The 22,447-nt window shown below is 33.5% G+C and overlaps 4 protein-coding genes across 4 annotated transcripts in view; all 4 read right to left on the bottom strand.

The window, feature by feature from the left end:
• LOC123920960 (immediate early response 3-interacting protein 1-like) overlaps positions 1 to 22,447 on the bottom strand; it is an 85,280-nt gene that overhangs the window by 45,484 nt on the left and 17,349 nt on the right. The gene's annotated exons all lie outside the window — the stretch shown is intronic.
• Positions 457 to 2,304, bottom strand: LOC123920951 (nematode resistance protein-like HSPRO2). The gene has a single exon (XM_045973312.1). It carries the CDS (start codon positions 1,963 to 1,965, stop codon positions 634 to 636), a length of 1,332 nt encoding a protein of 443 aa, XP_045829268.1. The 5' UTR covers positions 1,966 to 2,304; the 3' UTR covers positions 457 to 633.
• Positions 14,032 to 15,498, bottom strand: LOC123920955. The gene is made up of 4 exons (XM_045973317.1): positions 15,416 to 15,498; positions 15,223 to 15,286; positions 14,604 to 15,137; positions 14,032 to 14,508 (listed from the first exon to the last, which is right to left on the bottom strand). The coding sequence occupies exons 1-4, from the start codon at positions 15,466 to 15,468 to the stop codon at positions 14,242 to 14,244; spliced, it is 918 nt and encodes a 305-aa protein (XP_045829273.1). The 5' UTR covers positions 15,469 to 15,498; the 3' UTR covers positions 14,032 to 14,241.
• LOC123920471 lies at positions 16,240 to 21,515 on the bottom strand. The gene is made up of 7 exons (XM_045972721.1): positions 21,392 to 21,515; positions 21,154 to 21,225; positions 20,948 to 21,043; positions 20,413 to 20,851; positions 19,381 to 20,309; positions 18,032 to 19,234; positions 16,240 to 17,956 (listed from the first exon to the last, which is right to left on the bottom strand). The coding sequence occupies exons 1-7, from the start codon at positions 21,513 to 21,515 to the stop codon at positions 16,296 to 16,298; spliced, it is 4,524 nt and encodes a 1,507-aa protein (XP_045828677.1). The 3' UTR covers positions 16,240 to 16,295.

Raw genomic sequence — 22,447 nt, 5'->3', positions numbered from 1 at the left:
CAATCCACGGTCATCTCAAAACCCTTGTACAAAGGCCAAATCAATGAAATCTTTCCATCAACCTTGAATCATCTCCTACTAAAAATGCCTCAATCAATCAATAAATAGTAATGCTTCCACCGTCCACCGAATCCAAACCTAAATGGTGCATTGTTCTTAGCGGTCCTCAACAGCCCCTTTCATGTGTTTATATAAACGTTTTCTTACAATTAACTAACATACACAATTCTAATCCTAAAAATCTTACACTAATTGCTCTTTTATTGACTTTAGCGTCCGATACTAATACTACTACCTCCTCTCAGGCTCTCACATATCTCAACCGACGATGTTGAAGATGTTGAAGCTTGCACTCACCTATTCATACTCACTCAATCACATAAGATCATGTTTTTCTTCTTCAATAAAAATGAGATAGATCAATTTAAAGCGGGAAAAAAACAAAGTAGTAGATTGTAAGAATGACTCAAAAATATAAATATTTTACGTAGAAAGATTTTCACAAAAGTCAAATGCCTCCACACTCCACAGCCTATTACATAATTTAACCCACATACAAAAAAGGAAAGGATAATTTCTATTTTAATCTCCTGTATTTGTAAGTAGTATAGTATAAAATCTCGTAAATTAAAATTACCAATTAATCGTACTATTTTCGTAATTTTCCCAAAAATATCCAAGAAAAGTCTTAGCAGCATCCAAGCTAGGAAACCAAGTCGGTTCAAGAAAAATCCGATTCAACGATTCCAAATTCATTTCAGAACTTCCCATCATAACCGTCAAAATCTGTTTATACGCATAAAAAAATCTCTTCATCGCCGATTCAATCCCTTGCATCGCTTGCAACAAATGAACCTTCTCGTACCCATTCATCTTCTCCGAATAAACCTTCATCGCTTCTTCCATTACTCCGGGACCACCTGTGGGGTCCACTTCAACTTCCAAAATCTCCGGTACTTTTTGTCTCAGATCTCTACACATCTTCGTTATCGTAACTAACTCCGTTGATCGGAAACAAAACGGCACCGTTTCGTTACATGATCGCATTCCTAGTTTCTTCTTTAGTTTTAGAAAATCTTCTGGATCCATCATCATGTGTAAATCTTCAATTTCGATTAGAAGTTTCCAGATTCTTTCCACCGCGTAGATCTCACTCGCGGCTTTCTCAAATGCTCTGTTATCTATATCCTCATTCACACGCTCCATTAATACACGCGCTGCGCGTGTCCATGACTCGAAAATCTGGTGAATCGCGTGTAGATTACGATTCTCGTAATTCGTTACATGATCAAACGGCGTCGTTTCTAAGGAGTGGATCAAACTCGGTTTACAAACGTCGTCGTAACGGAGAATCGATTTGCCGCTAAAATTCGGTTCACCTAAACCTAACGTGTAACTACACGTCATCATTTCAGATTCCACGGTGGAAAATATTCGTTGTGCTATTTGCTTTGATTGCTGCCACGTGGCGAGTTTTGGTAGCAAGCTTTGTTCACTGTAGCATCTAAACTGATTTTTGTTTATGTTGATGACGTCATTTACCGGTGCTTTGCCACGTGTGTTTGGGTTTTCTTCCTCTTCTTCGGAGAGAATAGCGATGAGGTGGATTTGGGCTTTTGTGAGTGATTCGGCCCGACGGGCCCATTCGCGTTTGTTGGTGTATGGTCTTGGGTCTGATAAAATGGTTGTGATGAAACGGAAAGTGATTTCGAGAGCAGTTAAGGCGGGCTTTATGATGGGCTCGTTGGCCCAATTAGGGAAAGAGGTGGTGGCCCAGTGGGTTTTTAGGTTAGGGAGGCGGAGATAGTTGTCGTATGCAGTGCAAATATTTAACGACGCTGTTGTGATGTCGTTTGGTGAAAGTGGAAGTGGGAGATGTAAAGTGGGTAAGGGTAAGGACAGTTTGGGTGATTTTGGTGATATGTTTGAGTTTAGCATCTTTGATTTCCATTCTAAATCAACCATCTTTGAAAAAGAGATGATAAATAGTGTTTATTGTTAGAAGTGAATGAAAGAATGAGTTGTATGTTTTAACTTTGAAGTTGTGTTGTGTTGGTTTGAAGAGGGCAATGAAGAGAAAAAGGGTATTTATAACTTGATATGGATATATGAGAGAAGGAAGATTTGGGGTTCTTTTTTTAAGGGGCAGAAAAAAAAGACGTGTGGACTAGGTAGGAATCAGACAAAGACACAAGATAAAGAACGAGGAATTTGAAAGTTACGGCGTGTTGGACATTGTATAGGATTTTAGTTTGAATTTTTGTTCACACAATATGGAATGTATGTTTTTTATAGACTCTGGTAGATAAATTTTGTCCGGAAACATATCTTAGTTAATAGGAATATTGCATGTTATATGCAGGATCTGAGAGTTCGAATCTTAATACTCTCATTTATTCATTTTAAAAAGGTGTAATTTTTACCATTATTTTTTTTCTTTAAAAAGTAAAATTTTAATCATTAAACTACTTCAGAAAAAATATTACACACTAATTTGTGAAAAAGTAAGGAAGCATAATTTAATTGATAAAAATTTTACAATATGTAAAGATTGCGATTCAAATTTAGAATTTTCTACTTGTTTTTCTTAAAAGTGTGGAATTCTAACACTAAAAGATAATAGATTGAAGTTGTAGTATTTAGTAAACTAGCACTTGAAATGAAATAGCGGATAAACATTGAATATTAATTAGACCAATATATTGATAAGTTCTTTAAATTTTGTATTTGTAATAGTTTGATACTTTAAAAGTTTTAGATAATAAACATATCCTGATGTATCACTAAACACTGGATTGCAGCAGGATATGATACAGTTATACTATCCTGTCTCTTATCCTGTGCACCAAACGGGCCCTTAAGTTTTTTAAGTGTTTTTAGCAATTAAGCTTTTTGCAATTAAGATAAAACAAGTGAAATTGACATAAAATTGATAATCTATACATTTAAAAATTACTTGAAGTAATCTATAAAAAATATTATAAACTACATGTAAAAAATGCTAGTTGTTAGGAAAAAATTGTTAATGAACAAGTCCATTTCAAGAAGATAAAACTTATGGGAGTTGAATGTAATCTTTTTCAACAGATATTATTTTTTCCTAAATGGTCAAATATGTGTGTATTTGTAAAATGAAATTGAATTGAATTGAATTAATAAATATGAATGAGAAAAGTAGGGAAGAAGAAGATGGTGGAAGAATGGAGGCAGCAAATGAATCTTATCCATAAAAATACCTAACGTAAAAGGACAAAAAAGGAAGTTGAATGAGAAGGTCGTTTATCTTTGTTTGGAATCCAAAAAATTAGTAGTGGAGTCGTTGGAGTTGAACCTTCTTATTTAGGTACAACAACGCATTGCAATTGCGAGCCATTTTGGTGGTTCGGTTCCTACCTTTCCAAAATCTTGTGGCCGGTCACTTACTACTAATGTCTAATACTACTATGATATGATGCCCCAATTGCCACGTTACATTTCTTTTTATATTTTTAATTACATTTTTTTTAAGCTAAGAGAACATTTAGGCATTAAGAATTGAATAGATATCTCAATTAAGTTGGCATATCTTTCAATCAAAAAAAAAAGTTGGCATATCTTAAAAGTGTGATAATAATAAAAATAAATAAATAAATAAATAAAAAGAGAAACAAAAATATGTAAGGGGGGTTAATAACTACATTAGTAATGTTTAATAATTGGAAAATATTATGAGTAAAAAAAATGGGAAAAAGGAGACTAATATAGTAAAACGGTTTTAAAATTTGTGTAATTCATTTTATCATTTTAAAATATAAGAATGTTTATTTTCAATACACAATTTACATCTTTAGTAGAGCTGGGTATGCGGGCTAGCCCGCCCCGTTTAACCCGCCCCGCATAAGCCCGCATATTAAACGGGGCGAACAAGCCCGTCATCAAATATAAACGAGTTTTAAAATTAAGTCTAAGTTCGGTCCGCGTAAACCCGCGGGTTAAACGGTTAACCCGCAGACTATTACAAAAAAAAAACTTTTTTCAAAAAAATAAACAAAATTAGTAAAATATTGATATAATAAAAGCTAAAAAAAATATATTATTAATAATTTTATGTTATAACTTGAACTAACAAATAAAAATAAATAAAGTTTGTGATATATCATTGAGTTTATCTATCTTCTCTTTGAAAATAATGCAACTAAAATAAAATTCAACTCGTTTTTATGGTAATTATTTCTCCACACATACTTCAAATCCATAAAATAAACCCAAATGATATTGAATAAAAACTTTAACTTGTTCAAAATATAAAAAAGAAATTTAATAATCCAAACCAATATTAAAAGTACAACCAAAAATCTAATACCACCAACCGATTCAAAAACAAAACAGTAATGTATATAATTAACTAATTGAAAACTGAAGGAAAATAGTCACTCCTGCTTGATGCCTCCATTGTAACACTTGAATTGGATCCTGATGTTTTGTGTTGTTGTTGTCCACGTGAGTAAAAATAGGAGTGTGTTATTGCTTTTTATAATTAGGTTTAGACATTTTTTTTTTTGTTAAAAGTGTTGGATTTGGATATGGAACAAATTATTTATAAATGGTAAATTTTGTAATTAATTATATATATAAAGAAAGAATGCGGGTCACGGGCTAACCCGCGAACCCGCGGATTTAACCCGCATAACCCGCGGTTTTAACGGTCCAACCCACACGGGCAAAAATATAAACGGGCCAAAAAAAATGGTCTTAAGACCGCGCAGGCTGCGGGTTAAACGGGTTGGCCCGCGGACCTTGGTCCGTATACCCAGCTCTAATCTTTAGGGTTTCTTAACATATGTCATAGGGACATTAGAAGTGTTCCTCTTAGTTAACATGATCCTTAAGAATATGATGCCCCATATTGGATTGAGCAATCAAATAAATGAGTTGGATATTATAGTTTCACAAAATTTGGTCAAGTATTGGATTTATGTATCATTACCTCTGAGTGGAATGGTAGTTCAACTGGATAAGCTAATTGATTTAAGGGTTATTGAGTTGTAAGTCTTGGGTTTAACTTTAGACAGAGAGAAAAAACTAATATATAACATTATAATATACTAACAACTAATAATATGTCATTCAAAAAAATATATCATTAAACCTCTCATATTATTTGATCAAGTCAATCGCGTTTTGATAATGTTAATTATATAAATGAGTTGAACACTACAATTTTAATTTAAAATTTTAAAATACTAAATTTATGAATCTTCTTATTTATATTTATATGTTGTTCAATTTTTACTTTATTTATTTTAACTCACACTTAAATATCAGTGGTATCGCAACAAGTATAACATATATTAGTGTTTTTTCACACTTATCACACATATATATTAGTCTATTAAGTGTATAATGGTTTTTGGCTCCATATGTGATACTTTTTGTTAGGACTCAGAATGCAAATGTTGACAATGAGTCATCATTAGCTAATGATCACCATGTGGGGCCTAGGAATTGGTTAGTTTATTCTAGAAGAAGGACAGCTGGCAGGAAGAGTTAGTTGTGACGTAGAGCAAGAGAGAGAAGGGTGATAGCTAGTAGTAACTTCCTTTCCACAATATAAGGAGTCAGATATGATTGGAGAAGCATCTTATCATTTTTACTAAGTTTGTTAGAATGCAGGTCCAAGTCTAACTTGGCCTTACTGAGCGTTGCTCTGGTTAGTTACAGTGTTAGGATCCCATTTCTCCTAATCTCATCTGTAATTCTTCATCATTATTATCAATAAAGCTATATTTGCCCTGTTTTTCACTATATTTCCATTGATACCTGTTCTGGTTCGTATCAATTTGGTCCGACCTGCCGGATCGATATCGGAGACCAGTGAATGCCTAAGAACACTTCTCAAATTCAGTTAATCAGAGGAATGGATGATAAGATTGCTTCGTTGGAAGCAGAGATCAGTGGGGTCAAGACGACCTTGGCCAACATGGAAATAAACCAAGCAAAACTCATCGCCATGTTCGAGAAGAGCATCGGAAAATCAGTGGAAGTTGGGAATGAAAGGATCGTTGAGGATCCAACACAAAAAATTGCTGAAGGATCAGCGCAACGTGTTTCTCAATCGGGCAGTAACCAGCTCGATGGAGAGGCTTTGGCTGAGTTTCGCCGTTCGGTGAAAAAAGTGGAGTTACCTATGTTCGTTGGTGAAGATCCAGCTGGTTGGATTTCACGAGCTGAGATTTATTTCCGTGTCCAGAACACACGACCGGAGATTAAGGTGAATCTAGCTCAGTTATGCATGGAAGGGCCAACAATTCATTTTTTCAACTCATTAATTAATGAGAACGAAGAATTGAATTGGGAGCAGTTGAAACATGCGTTACTGGAGAGATATGGAGGACACGGTGAAGGTGATGTGTATGAGCAGTTGACAGAGCTTCGACAACGAGGAAGCGTTGATGATTATATCAACGATTTTGAGTATCTAACCGCTCAAATTCCTAGGCTACCGGATAAACAATTTCTGGGATATTTCTTACATGGATTGAAGGAGGAGGTGCGTGGAAAGGTGCGTAGTTTATCGGTGATGGGAGATTTATCGCGGTCGAAGGTGTTGCAGGTGGCGCGAGCTGTTGAAAGAGAAACGAAAAGAGAATATGGATCTGGGTATATTAGATCTAATAAATCGGGTCATGGGTCGAATCGACCCGGAACCATTGGATCACAAAAAGATAAGGCTGACTGGGTCTTTGTTAAATCTGGAGCAGGCGATGGGCCCAAGGATGGTAACAGTGGGCTTAGACATGAAAGGCCCAATGTGAATGGTAACAAACGTAACAATTTCAGAGACCGTGGATACTCCTCCTTATCGTACAACGAAATCATGGAGAGGAAGAAAAAGGGTTTGTGCTTCCGATGTGGTGGAGCAAATCACCAAAAGAATCAATGCCCAGAAAGACATCTCAAAGTGTTGGTGGTTGATGACGATGACGAAGACGATGGTGAAGGAAAATTGTTAGCTGTCGAGGTGGAGGATGAAGAGGAAGTACAAGGAGAAATGAGTATGATGAATCTTTTCCAATTGGGGAATACAGGCCAAACAATACCACAAGTTATCAAGTTACAAGGCACGATTCAAGAAGTACCAGTGGTGATTTTGGTTGATAGTGGTGCGTCCCATAATTTTATTTCACAAAGTTTGGTGCGCAAAATGAATTGGAACGTTCAAAACAATTCATCTTTGAACATTAAACTTGGAGATGGGTCATGTTCGCGAACCAAGGGCACCTGTGAAGGTTTAGAAATCATGGTAGATGGGTTGAAGGTGGTTGTTGATGTTCAGTTGTTCGAACTGGGCTGTGTAGATGTGATACTGGGTATTGAATGGCTGCGAACTTTAGGAGATATGATAGTTAATTGGAAGAGTCACACCATGAGTTTCTGGTTCAATAAAAAATGGGTCACAATGAAGGGTATAGGAAGTCAACTCAGCATGATGGAAACATTACAGAGTGTGCTTGGTAAACCCAAATTGAAGGGAGGAATAGGTGGGAAGGAAGAGAAGAATAAGGTAAGTTGTGGAGTCCTACATTCTTTAGAGGTGAATCAATCTGAGGAATTGGAACAACTGTTGAGTTTGTGTGCAGATGTGTTCCAAGATCCAAAGGGATTGCCACCAAAAAGAAAAAAGGAACATGTTATTACCTTAAGAGAAGGAGCAGAGGCTGTCAATGTGAGACCCTATAGGTACCCTCACCATCATAAAAATGAAATTGAAAAACAAGTTAATGAAATGATGAAGGCTGGAATTATTCGACACAGTACCAGCTCATTTTCTAGTCCTGTTATATTAGTTAAAAAGAAAGATAATTCCTGGAGGATGTGTGTGGATTATAGAGCGTTGAACAAAGCTACCATACCAGATAAATTTCCTATTCCGGTGATTGAGGAATTACTGGATGAGCTACATGGAGCTAGCTATTTTTCTAAGCTAGACCTTAAATCAGGGTACCATCAGGTTAGGGTCAAGGAAACAGATATCCACAAGACTGCATTTCGTACACATGAAGGACATTACGAATTTCTTGTTATGCCCTTTGGATTGATGAACGCACCATCAACTTTTCAAAGTCTAATGAATGAGGTATTCAAACCATTATTGAGGAAATCTGTTCTTGTCTTTTTTGATGACATATTGGTTTACAGTAAAACCTGGTCTGAGCACATGAGTCATTTGAAAGAAGTATTACACATAATGCAATCTCAACAACTTGTGGCTAATAAGAAAAAATGCCAGTTTGGTCAGAAATCTGTGGAATATTTGGGGCACTTAATCACATATCAAGGAGTAGCAGTGGACCCTAGTAAAATTGTGAGTGTGACAAATTGGCCCATTCCCAAGAATGTAAAAGGTGTGAGGGGATTTTTGGGTCTAACTGGATATTATAGGAAATTCATCAAGGACTATGGGAAGATAGCTAAGCCCTTGACTGAATTAACTAAAAAGGATGCTTTTGTGTGGAATGAAAAAGCACTTCATGCTTTTGAAACTCTCAAGAAATGCTTGACTACTGCCCCTGTACTTGCTTTACCAAATTTCGGTAAAGAGTTTGTCATTGAATCTGATGCTTCAGGAAGTGGAATTGGGGCCATTCTGATGCAAGATAAGAAACCTATAGCTTATTTCAGTAAAGCTTTAGGGGTTCGAAATCTAGCCAAGTCAGCTTATGAAAAGGAACTGATGGCTGTGGTTCTTTCCATACAACATTGGAGACCCTATTTGATTGGGAGGAAATTTATAGTTTCAACTGATCAAAAGAGTTTGAAGCAACTGTTACAGCAGAGAATGGTTTCTGCAGATCAACAGAATTGGGCAGCAAAATTGTTAGGGTATGATTTTGATATAATATATAAACCTGGGAGGCTCAATAATGGGGCTGATGCACTCTCAAGAGTGAATGAAGGAGAGGTGTGTCAGTTTGTCAGTAGTGTACATTGGCAAGATGAAGACATGTTGAAATCTGAAGTACATGAAGATCCTCAATTAAAGCAGATTATAGAAGCATTGCAACAAGATGCTCAAGCCAAACCAGGTTATGAGTACAAGAATGGTGTTTTGCTGTATGAAGGGAGGTTAGTAATTTCTGCACATTCTTCCATGGTGCAAACTTTATTGTCTGAATTTCATACCACTCCTCAAGGAGGTCATTCAGGTTTTTACAAAACTTATAGAAGAATTGCTGCAAATTTATACTGGATTGGTATGAAGAACACTGTACAGGAATTTGTCAAAGCATGTGATACTTGCCAACGACAGAAGTATTTGACTAGTTCTCCTGGTGGTTTATTACAACCATTACCTATCCCAGATCGCATATGGGAGGATTTGTCAATGGATTTCATAACAGGGCTACCCAAATCTAAAGGTTATGAAGCAATTCTGGTGATAGTTGACAGATTGTCAAAATATGTGCATTTCATACCATTGAAGCATCCTTATACAGCAAAAATCATTGCTGAGATTTTTGTTAGAGAAGTGGTAAGATTACATGGAATTCCTTTATCTATTGTCAGTGACAGGGATCCAATTTTCATGAGTAAGTTTTGGAGAGAGCTGTTCAAGTTACAGGGTACTAAACTTAAAATGAGTACTGCTTACCATCCAGAAACTGATGGTCAAACAGAGGTGGTGAATCGTTGTTTGGAAACATACTTGAGATGTTTCATAACTGATCAGCCTAGAACATGGGCCAATTGGATTTCTTGGTCTGAATACTGGTTTAATACTAGTTATCATTCAGCTACTGGGCAAACCCCTTATGAGGTGGTCTATGGGAGAGCACCCCCAGTTATTACACGCTGGGTGCATGGAGAAACTAGAGTGGATGCTGTGCAAAAAGAGCTAGTGGATAGAGATGAAGCTCTTAGACAATTAAGACAACAATTGCACAGAGCCCAAGATAGAATGAAACAGTTGTCTGATAAAAAGAGGTGTGACAGAAGCTTTGAGATTGGAGAATGGGTTTTTGTCAAGCTAAGGGCTCATAGACAACAATCTGTGGTCTGCAGGATCAATGCAAAATTGGCAGCTAGATATTATGGTCCATACCCTGTATTGGAACGTGTAGGAGCTGTTGCTTATCGTCTCAAACTTCCTGAAGGGTCAAAGGTCCATGCAGTGTTCCATGTATCTTTGTTAAAAAAGGCAGTTGGAAATTACCATGATAGTGAAGAATTACCAGAATTGCAAGGTGAACAGGGGGTGTCAATTGAGCCAGAAGCAGTGTTGGCTAATCGTTTTGTGTGGATGCAAAATGAGAAAGTGGACCAGGTTCTCATTCATTGGAAGGGTCAGAAAATAGAAGAGGCTACATGGGAAGATGTAGTAATGATGAAGAGTCAATTTCCAAATTTTTGTCTTGAGGACAAGACAAGTCTTTCAGGAGGGAGTATTGTTAGGACTCAGAATGCAAATGTTGACAATGAGTCATCATTAGCTAATGATCACCATGTGGGGCCTAGGAATTGGTTAGTTTATTCTAGAAGAAGGACAGCTGGCAGGAAGAGTTAGTTGTGACGTAGAGCAAGAGAGAGAAGGGTGATAGCTAGTAGTAACTTCCTTTCCACAATATAAGGAGTCAGATATGATTGGAGAAGCATCTTATCATTTTTACTAAGTTTGTTAGAATGCAGGTCCAAGTCTAACTTGGCCTTACTGAGCGTTGCTCTGGTTAGTTACAGTGTTAGGATCCCATTTCTCCTAATCTCATCTGTAATTCTTCATCATTATTATCAATAAAGCTATATTTGCCCTGTTTTTCACTATATTTCCATTGATACCTGTTCTGGTTCGTATCACTTTTCATGTGGAATCCTACTCGAACATTTTGCCCATTTCCTCTACGTACACGATTACAACAATTCTTCTTTCCTTCCTACCAGATTTTTATAATCTTATGCATATCCTATTAAAACTTATCTATTATTTTATATATACACCTAATATATGATATATATATCTATTTTAATGATGGTTACTTCACATGCAAGTATTAAAACTGAAGCGGTTGTTTTTATTGCGAATAACTTTTCAATCCCCAACAAAAACTCTTCAACATCTTTATGATGAAAGAAATATTAAATATTTGCAACTCAAAAGAAAAGATAAAATAAATGTTAAATTGACATACAAAATTGACAAAAGTAAAGTTTTTTTCATGAGTTTTTATGTATTTTCGACATCTATAAAAATTGTATCGGATTGAATAATAAGTGATTGGAAATTTGGTGATTCTATGTTTGTTATGCGGTCTTGAGTCAGACTCTACTGATCATCTATTTGTTTTTTTTAAGTCAAATTTTATCGGTCTGATATAAAATTTTCAGGTGGTTGAGTGTTAAGTTGGTGTCTCCTCGTGATATGTTTAGGTGGTTACTAATTTGACATGTTATTGTGCAAATTATCTTTTTTACTCGAAACGATGTAATACCGGCACCCCCTATTCCTTCTATGAGTGGGGATGCACCCTTTTTTATGATTGGTTTTCAGTGATCCAAGTTTGTTGGCGCGACCCTCATATGTTTGTCTGGCTTTTGGGGTAGATCTTTTCTTCTCCTTGTGAGGAGTCTGTTTTTATCGTGTTTGAGGTGTTGGGGTTATATTTATTTTACATTGGCCAAGTTTGCGTGTTTTTACTTTTGATTTCTTGCGTAATTTGGGTGAGATCGTTGTTTGTATGCATTCGGATGTTAAGCCTTTTGTTTTAGGTGATAGATTTATGATGGTAATTTGTACTCATTTGTATTCTAAACTTTCTCTTATTTTTTGTATACTAGACATTTACCCGTGCAATGCACGAATCTTATGCGTTATTTTATACTATAATGTTAAAAAATTATTTGTATAAGTAGTAAATTTAAAATTGAAACAATAGGTATTATCAAAATAATAGTAACAATAGAAGTTATTTAAATGTGATATAGATGTTAAATATATATTTATACATTTAAAAAACTTATTTATACATCACATTTGAAGTTACTTTGGTATATTCTTCATTAACATTGATTAGCAATATCTTTAACTCATTCTTCAAAATTACTCTGAAAATGACAACATATAATTGACCATGGAAAACAATTGATGTTGAAACATAAGTTTTTATTTATATTATAAATCTCATTGGAGGATTCTGAGTTGGATAAACAACTTCATTATCTCTTACCAAAAAACTACTGTATTATCGAATTTGTCATTTATATTAATTTGAAACTTGTTGGAGCAAAGATAAACCAACTTAACTCATACTCAAATATCGAATATGATAAAAAAAAAAAAATGAATAATAACCCAAAATAATAATAATAATAATAATAATAATAATAATAATTACAATTAGTACCCCACATTAAATGGATGTAAGTGGATGATGTGGCTAAATGAAAGGTTTTCATTGGTTTGTGGATTAGAGTTTAGATAAGCAATTCAACAACTATCTAGGATTTATATATATAGATATAATATTATATTTCTCATTAAAAAAAACTTTATTAAAATGAACAGATACATCAATTGGCCGCAATGAACAGTTTTAGCTTTTGAATTTTTTTTTGTCGGCAAAAAATATTCTCTTTTTTTTTTTTTTTTTAAAGTGAATAATGTAGTCTTTCTGTGGGTACCAAAATCTTCTCTAAATTTTTGAAATACTATTGTGCTTTTGTGGGTTGGTCATTGAAACCTACACAGAATATAATGGATGGTAGACATACTAGCCAGTACCCGTGCGTCGCACGGATTTTTGAAAACGTAAAAAAAAAACTATGCATAGACAAATTAATGCAAGAAACCAAAAAAATTTGTTATGACCAAACACACAAAGAACATAAAAATTAAAACCGGATAATGATATCGTTAATAAATAAGCAATTACGTATATTATCCACTCTGAACATAAATATAAGAGGAAAAAAATTGTTTTTTCGGTATTTAACAGATTTACCTAAATATAGTTAAATCTAATATATCAATAATTTAAAAAAGGTAAAAGGACAAAACTGAAATAAATATAAAATCTTAAATAAAATATAAATTAAATAAGAATATTAAAAAGATACGTTTAATTAGTTTACAAAAAATAAAATTATGTTTAGGATAATAACCAAATTTTAAAGTATAAATTTAATTATATTTATGAACCAAATATAGCATAAAATTTAATTGAATCGTCTAATGCAATTTCAAAATATGGAATTATTTAAAGATGACTAATTATCATCCATTAATTATCGCATATGGGCCAAGCTTAAAATATATTAGAGATGGGTTAATTAAAATAATCAACCCAAGGGTATAATAGGGCTTGAATTATAGATTTAATTCTTATTAAATTGATTTCTTATAAAAAGAATACATTGAACCGGTAACAAACAAAATATTAATGCCACCAACCCCCCAACGAATAATTGCATGACACGTTGAATAAGTTTTAACCACCAACTAAAAAACATATCAATAATACTCTGCTAAAGAAAACAAAAGATCATTTTCTCGACAGTGTTTGGCACAAGAACAAATCAGTTCAACTTCAGATCTAAATGAAAATACCAAAATTCTTTAAAATTTATCGATATTTATCTTCGCAAACTTGTCAATTTTCTTTTTTTATTCATGATCCATGGAACAAATCGCAGGGAGATACTATCGGATCCGAGATTTTGACTGGAAAAATCGCAGTGAAAAGCAACACAAAGGTTGAATTTGTGGAAGCCAGATCTATCCATGTTAACCAAATTCCAGGTGATATTCATGATCCTTTTACTCAATTTTATGTTATAATAATAATATCTATGGCATTCTTTCCAGTCTATTTGAATCTGGTATAAATCTTAATGATGAAATTAGAGCCTATATAACATATATAAATGTGTATCCCCCTTATTATATCTGCAAAGCATGAAAACTATCATCAACATACATAGTAAATTCTTCAAAGTATCATTATAATCGAAGAACGGACCGATTAATACTTTAAGTCTACATAATTAAACATAGGGAAAAACTGGGAAAAAAAAAGATCCAAAATATAATGTCTTGGTCATATAAATTTCAGAACATCGCAGTATTAAACCATAGAATCACATAATCACTTCATAAGAGAGTAGATATTAAACACTAAACATAACATACTAAAGCAAATATCAGATTAAGTCGATTACGAAACAAACATTTATAAGACTGTAGATTTAGAAAACAACACTAAGTTGACATCATCACACATTTCCGGGAGCACACCGAATGATATTAGCGAGAACAAACTCAGGAGAAATTGGAAGTGTAAAAACGACTTTATCACCATGCTTCAATCGAGCATCCTTTGCAAAGCCATACCAACCTCGACCAATACGTCTGGTACAACGGCCAGGAGGATAACTCGTGGTAACAGCACACAAGTAAAGCTGTTCAGTTTCTTGATTAACCAAAACAACACTATTTTGATCTGGTGGAAAACACTTATCGGCAATATGCTTCGGAATATGCTTCAAAACAAATATAGATTTAATGTTAATACACTTGAAAAAGTACCCAAACAATATATAATTATGGTCTATGAATTAATAGCTAAAAAACTAACCAAAACATTTCTTCCTGCAGCCATAGATTTAGTAATTTTCACCTCCCAATGAAAATATTCTTGGTTAATGTCCACATCAGGGTGTTCAATATTAAGAGGGACATCATCAAGACCGTTATAGCCAAACACAACACCATCTTCCCGTAATAAAAGTTGAGGCAAAACATTGGGCTCAAACGAAGCAGTATCAACAAAAGCAGATTGAAGAACACAATTAGGAACAACGCTTCTAAGACTTTGTTGATCTTCTGGAAACAGTAAACCAAGGTATTTGACCTCCTCACCGAGATCATCAACAACCTTCATTTGAAACTCATTATCAAATATTTGATAACTAAGAATAACTTTCTGGGGTTTTGAAAAACCACAGTACATAGCAATAACACTCCCATCGTACAGACAACCTCCATCACCATCATTACCGATATAAACCTTAAAATAGTTATTATAATCATCTCTTATAAATCCTACACCCTCACTCAACAATCTAGTTTTTTCCACCATCCAGAAATCATTGGGGAGAGGAATTTTCGGCTACAACAAAAATAAACTTTATTAAATTTCCCACCACAACCAAGAAAATATAGTAAATAAGCAGAACTCTTGGAATAAATCATACCTCATATGGCGAGATTATAGTTTCCATTTCAAAATGAGGATTTGTTCCCATTGATTGGTAAACACTGAAGTAAATCAAAATGAAAACAAATATAAAAATGCATAGTAAAAGTATAATCACAAAAGGGTGATATTTGTTTGCAAAAACAGAGTTATATAAGACAGTATAACAAAAATGGATTTAAGAAACACACCTTTTCAAACTCTCAGCAATATCTGGAAAAAGGTAGGAGAAAGGGAAATTCATGGTGAGGATAAATGAAGTGTTGAAAATGAATCACACAAGTAAAAGATGTAGATAAGACATATATATATATATACTCATATAAACTAATTAAAAAATTTAAAAGCAGAGAGTCGTGGGTCTCAAGAAGGAAAAAGACTAATTATAATTGAATTTTTTAAAAAAAACTATAGCTAAACCACATAAATAAATAGCAGTAATTTTTAATTTTTTTTTGATATTACAACGATTTGACTAAATAAAGATATAAAGGTGAAAAACAGCTCATACAAATTAAAATAATGTAACTTTGTATGAACTCATCTAAGATATATTTCAGACTGAAATTCTGACACAGAAGAGAGGGTGTCACGTCGGAAAGAAAATATTAATCTTACTTAAAGGAACGAAGTAGGAAAATAAAAACTTGGTTAGATAAATCAAAATCTCTGGAACCTGACGACGTTGATATTTTTTCAGCAAAATACGGTGAGACAAAAGCAGATAAATGTGACATTCTTTCACTGACAGGATTTGTAGTTAATCTATTATATAATTCAATTGAAACTATTATCATATGGAATTATATATATATATATATATAATAAAATCTTAATATAAATACTTTAAATACTGCTTTTAAAGTTAAATTTATTATTTTATATAATTAAAATTATTTCATATTCTTAAACATATAACACTTACAAAAAGTAAAATAAATAAGGATTTACTAATTATTAAAAAATAAAATAAAACATGAATGGTTGAATGTATTACAGTAAAACTGAATTTCAATCAAATTCCTGTTGTATTAAAAATCAAATAATACAGCTAAATACATAATAGAAATGCTATATTCTTTGAAAAACTTCCGGATAAACAACATTAATCGTAGAGGTACACGATTCACCAATATCATTTAACATTAAAACTTTAAGACCACACCTAGTTTTAACCCGAGATAAAGCTACATACAACTGTCCATGAGAGAAAACCGATCTAGGCAAATAAAGACCAACGGCCGACAAAGTTTGTCCTTGACTTTTGTTAATAGTCATTGCAAAACAAACACAAAGAGGGAATTGAAGTCTCTCGAAAGATATCGATACATTAGCACCAGACGGAATCAAACTCATTCGAGGAATATAAACTTTCTCTGTTATACCAGATTTATCCACAAATTTGGCCCCAATAACATGTATACCCAATTCAACAACTATCAAGCGAGTTCCATTGCATAAACCGGAAGCAACATCAATATTACGAAGCAGCATTACAGGAACCCCAATTTTAAGTTTCAAACTGTGATTCGGTAGCCCAGAACATTTGATATCATTCAAAAATTCAGGAGTGATCCAACGATGATCAATTCCTAATTCTTGATCATATTTAATAACTGTATCACAACTCAAATATTCTTTATAATCACTTGGAATTAATGACATCACATGGTCATTCACCTTTTCTACTATTTCCAATGTAGGACACAATATTGCACGATCTTGAAAGAAGTTGAGATTGGATAATTCTTTCAACAAATTTGGATAAATTATATCAACTATATCAGAAACATGATTAGTAGAATTTTTCAGACAAATATCATCAGGTATATCTATCAACGCCTCCCCATCTTCAGATTGACCCAATTTCCCATCACCAACATTAAGAACCCACTTTGCAAAATCCTTAACCAAATTATTCTCGGTAGTATCCAACGAAAATTGCAAACGCATATTTTGCGTCAATCTCAAAACTCTACATCGACGCCATAATAAAGATGAATTAATGCATGCATGAACAACCTCCCCACGACCACCTTTAGGAATAACAGGTAAAATTTGTCTAAAATCTCCCCCAAAAACAATTGTCTTTCCCCCGAAAGGTTTATCAGATGCACCAACAACAGTTTCTTTCATAATATCCCGCAAAGTCCTTTCAAAAGCTTCAATCCCCCAACGATGAATCATCGGGGCTTCATCCCATATAATTAAACTTGCCGCAATTAAAAGTTCAGATTTATCCGTTTGCTTCTCAATGCTGCAACAGGATTCTTCGTTTAAAACCAATGGTAATCCAAATTGAGAATGTGCGGTTCGTCCACCCGGGAGTAAAAGAGCAGCAATACCACTTGAAGCAACATTAAGGACAATTTTGCTTTCTGATCTAAATCGAAATGATAGCGTGTTCCAAAGGTAAGTTTTTCCAGTACCTCCGTAACCATCAATAAAGAACATGACGCCAAGATTATTGTTAACTGAATTAACAATTTCTTCGTATGCCGACAATTGTTCAGTATTTAGAGAGGCAAAACAATTCCGATGCAATATCAACATCTCTTCCGAATCATAAGATAACTCATTAGCTAATAAAATATTGTTAAATGGAACATGATCGGGCAAATCCAATTTAGGCATGCACGAAAAATTTTCAAGCAGCTTTCCATTTTGACGTAGATTTTTGTCAATCTCATACAAACAAAGTTGTTTTAAATCATCATTAGATATCAACAACTCTGCAACAATATATATTAACTCCATTAGAAATTCAAGTCAAATACACAAAAATGTAACAAAAAAAAAAAACTAACCTTCATTGTTTAACAGGCGACGCCTACTATGCAAAATGCCATCAGCCAAGATTTCCCAAGATTGATCCCACACATATCTTGGATCACTCAACGATCCACCCAATAGGTATTTAGTAAACAACTCACGGATAGCTCTTCCGGAACCTAAAACAGAAACCTCACGAATAGCATCAATAAACTCACGATCATCAGACAATAAATGCATAGCAGCACAGGCTTCACGATTTGAATCATATGTAACTCCATTAACAGTTCTAATATCCTCATAACTGGTACAACCAACTTGACGACTCAACAATAACCTTAAATAATATAATTCCTGAGAACTATGAGGAATAGAAGTCAACCTTCCAACCGAAACACCTCGTTGACGGGGATGCCAAGAACACTTTGTAGAATCATAAGTAAACATGCTTGGGTATTGAATGTAACTTAATGATCGTCCAAAAGGATATTTTTTATTAGCCTCCATCCAAGCAAGAAACATTGTATTCTTTTGTTGATTCTTGCGCAAAACATTCTTCAATTTCGAATTATCATTAAAAGTTACACGCTGTTCACGAAAAAGGTGGAAAGATAATCTTTGAACTGAAGGCCATCTATTGTGAATATCAAAAGAAAAAATTCTCCAAATTGATTCAGAAGGAGACAAATATCTACAATCATAAAATTGTTGTATCTCATCCACACAATCCTCCCCACCGGACTGTAGCGTTGCAGTAACCCTATCAACACCTTTGGTTATATATTTGAATAAATACTTGATGCAATTAGACTTATTGCATATTTCAATATTTACATGTGCCTGATACTTCATAATTAATTTTGGATTATAAGGAACAACACAACGATTATCTAACTCAACTTCCTTTTTAAATACTGTAACACCTGTATCTCTTCTTCTATATATAGGATATCCACTTTCATCAAATCTTGTACATGAGATAAACTTTTTTGGATAAAACTTTGAACATCGACGATTTTTAATGCACGGAGAATTTCTATGGCCATTGCCACATGGACCATGTATCATGAAATTGGAAACTGTGGCGAAAAGCTTTGGAAATCTTACTGGGTCAGGTAACTCAGCACAAATGACAGAATCAATGGCTGAAGCAGAGTTGAGTTTGTCCCGATAATCGAGCCAAAGTAATATATGTGCATGTGGCAAACCCCGTTTTTGAAACTCAATGGTATAAACACCTAAAAAAATTAGATTTTCAATTTACATATACATTTTTAACAACATATAAACCATCCAAAAATAATCAAGTGAAATAACTTTGAAATAAAAAATTGAATAAAGAAAGATAATAAGGATAAGAAAACAAAAAACATGACTCACTTACTTGCAATAACACGTCCGAAGAAATCACCTTTTTTAAAGTCATTCATCATTTCATCAAGCTTAAGTTTAAATACTCGACAACAAATATCAGGTCTAAAACATGCATACGTGCCACTTCTTAACAAATGACGTTGAATTTCAACCCATCTTGGATTACACGTTACTGTTAAGAATAAATCTGGATATCCATACCTCTTGCACAATGCCATTGCATCTTGACAATTATTAAACATATACCGTCTACCTCCAGTAAAAGAAGATGGCAAAACAATTCGTGCACCTATCGAAGATGCATCAATATCACCACGATCAACAGCTTCTTCAATCCCAGATAAAAAACCAGATCGAATAGTACTTTGATTCTCTCTATAAAAAGACAACCTTTGAGCCTCAAGCATTGAATACGAATCTACGACGAATTGCTGAAATAGTCGTCTACCTTTTAAAATAACTGAATCTTCAATTATCCTTTCTTGTAACCTAAACGCCAGAAATTCCCTCAAAGAAACACGAATGCGTTTGTTAACACTTGTGGAAGTTGAAATTTGATTGCGTTCAATATGTTCATTAAATTGATCTTCCCCATAAGGAAATAACAACGGATACTGAAGTGGTAAGTACTTTGGATGAGTTTCATGTATACGCTTAAGATATCCATCTTTCTCATTAACAATGATATCCCTTCCAATTTCAGATGTATCAAAATCACCAACAATTAATGCTGCAATTTCATCAACTTCAGGTACATTATACGTTCGAGAATCAGAAATTCTATTTCTAAACAAACGTAACTTGACTGAAACATTTTGATTTATACATCGATAGTCACGAACCAATCGAAAACACTTGACCAACTTATTATGAGAATCCATCGAATGTAATAATTCTCTTACTAAACTCTCATCAATAGCACTTTCTGGATCATCAGGGCTGGAGAAAAAATGGGAAATTAACACTATACACATAAATCATTATAAAAAAAAACTAAATATTATTATAAATACTTCCAACATAAAAGATACAAAATTAATACCTGAAATGCGCCATTCTATTAGATATCTCATTTTGAGTATCGTATATATAGAGCTGAACAAATTTTGGAGGATGACCTTCTGATGGTAAAAGAGTGCCGATTCGGTGGTAATTTTGTCCAGAAATGACGAATTGGGGAGGACCACCACCTTTATTTCTTTCGTATTCAATTTTACCACCCAACGATGTAAAAGCAAACATGTTATTATACATTCTTAAATTCAAGAGGAAATTACTGCTTCGAGGATCAGTGCCATTAAACAACAATCTAAGAATAGCAGGTGGTTCAATCATATACGGCAACGTAACATCACCTTTTTGACAACACAAAGAAACTACGGGAATACTATTAAATACATTTTTTTCAGCTCTCTCGTTATACCAAATAAGTGCTCCACAATTCTGACAACCAATCGTCATGTCTCCCAAATCCAAATATTCTACAAAAATTAAAATAAAATAAATAAAAATTACATAATAATATATCTAAGGTAAAGTTAACACGAATAATGAAAGAGTAAGTAATAATATTTTACGTTGATATTCACTTTCACGAAACATTTCGAAATTGTCCACAGGAATCGAGTTCGGTAATTGTCCAGATAGATGATTATAACAAATATCATTGGCAGCTACATTAAAAAACAAAAACTGATTATATTCAATAACATTAACGTTGTTATAGTACAAATTTTTGTTACAAAGAATCAACACAAGATTTTATCAATATGATCTTACTCACGCGAAACACGGCGTAAACATGATGAAGAGCCAACGATAGTTTCAACAAAATTGGTTGACTTACTCTTTGAAACTGGAAAATGAATCCAATAGAAGTCTATTAATAAGAATTACTACACAAAAATAATAAATAAATCAAAGGAAAATACAAAAATAAATGATTTTCTTTAGCATTAATGGCCATTTAAGCCATGAAATATATTTAGTCAAACTTCAAACAAAACACGGAAAAATCCTACGTCCTCTACGAACAACTCGAACATTCGGACACACAGCTGAAAATTTGCGTTTGGATTTCAATTTGTTAACTCTGTCGAGCCTCCTTTGCTTTGATAATAATGCAGGATACAACCCCTCTTCCATGTAAAAAAATACTTAAAATATATTAAGTTAAAGATTTTTGTAGTTATAGTCTTATAATATAAATAAGAAAGAACTTCTATTATACTCTTATACAAACCCAACAATATAGTATTATAATATAGTATTACAAAGTGTGCTGACACTCTGTTCCACAAAAATCTAGACGCAGCCTAAAATACAGACACAGTCTGCAGGTGCTGCAAAATTTGAAGATAGAAAAAGCAGACATCATATCCATCAGAATCAGAAATCAGAAAGTCAGGCTAATACCCTACAAAGAAGATATAGGGCACAGTTCACTACAAATAGGCAATAATTAAAACATTAAAAAAATAACAAATAATAACACAACCAAAAACATCTCAACAAATACCGAAAAATACCTCAACAAATTATATATTAATTAAACATTGATTAGATGCCATAAGAGTAATGGAAAAATATGAAAGACACATATAAACCACAATTAATAATTGTTATATAAAAGTTTTTTATTAAAATAATAAGTTTTATTTATAATTAAATTTAAAATTGTAATTAATAGTAGAATAATAGCACGAAAACAAAATAAATAAATATATCAAACACATATCCATAATTTGCCTTGAATTACAAAAACCTAATTGGCTTTCAAAATAAAGAACAATAAGGCACTAACTGGTAAAAAGCATATGGATGAAACCTATCTAATATTCCATCCAGAAACAATGGAAAATACAACTTCTCCAACATTAGAATGCTAACAAAAACAACAATGATATAGTTTTTAAATCCTAAAAACAACACATTTATATAGACATAAGTAGATACCCAAACATAATTCTTGTCAAATGCCACGGGATTTCTTTAATGGAACACCTTCAAGAATATGGCACAAATTTCTTTTGGCCACAATTGGTTCCCCAGCAGTTAATCGACAGTCGGATCGAGCA

The sequence above is a fragment of the Trifolium pratense genome, linkage group LG4, assembly GCF_020283565.1.
Source record: "Trifolium pratense cultivar HEN17-A07 linkage group LG4, ARS_RC_1.1, whole genome shotgun sequence".
In the NCBI taxonomy this organism is placed as follows: Eukaryota; Viridiplantae; Streptophyta; class Magnoliopsida; order Fabales; family Fabaceae; genus Trifolium; species Trifolium pratense.
The sequence above is the reverse complement of the archived record's forward strand: the minus strand, read 5'-3'. Positions and strand labels throughout refer to the sequence as shown.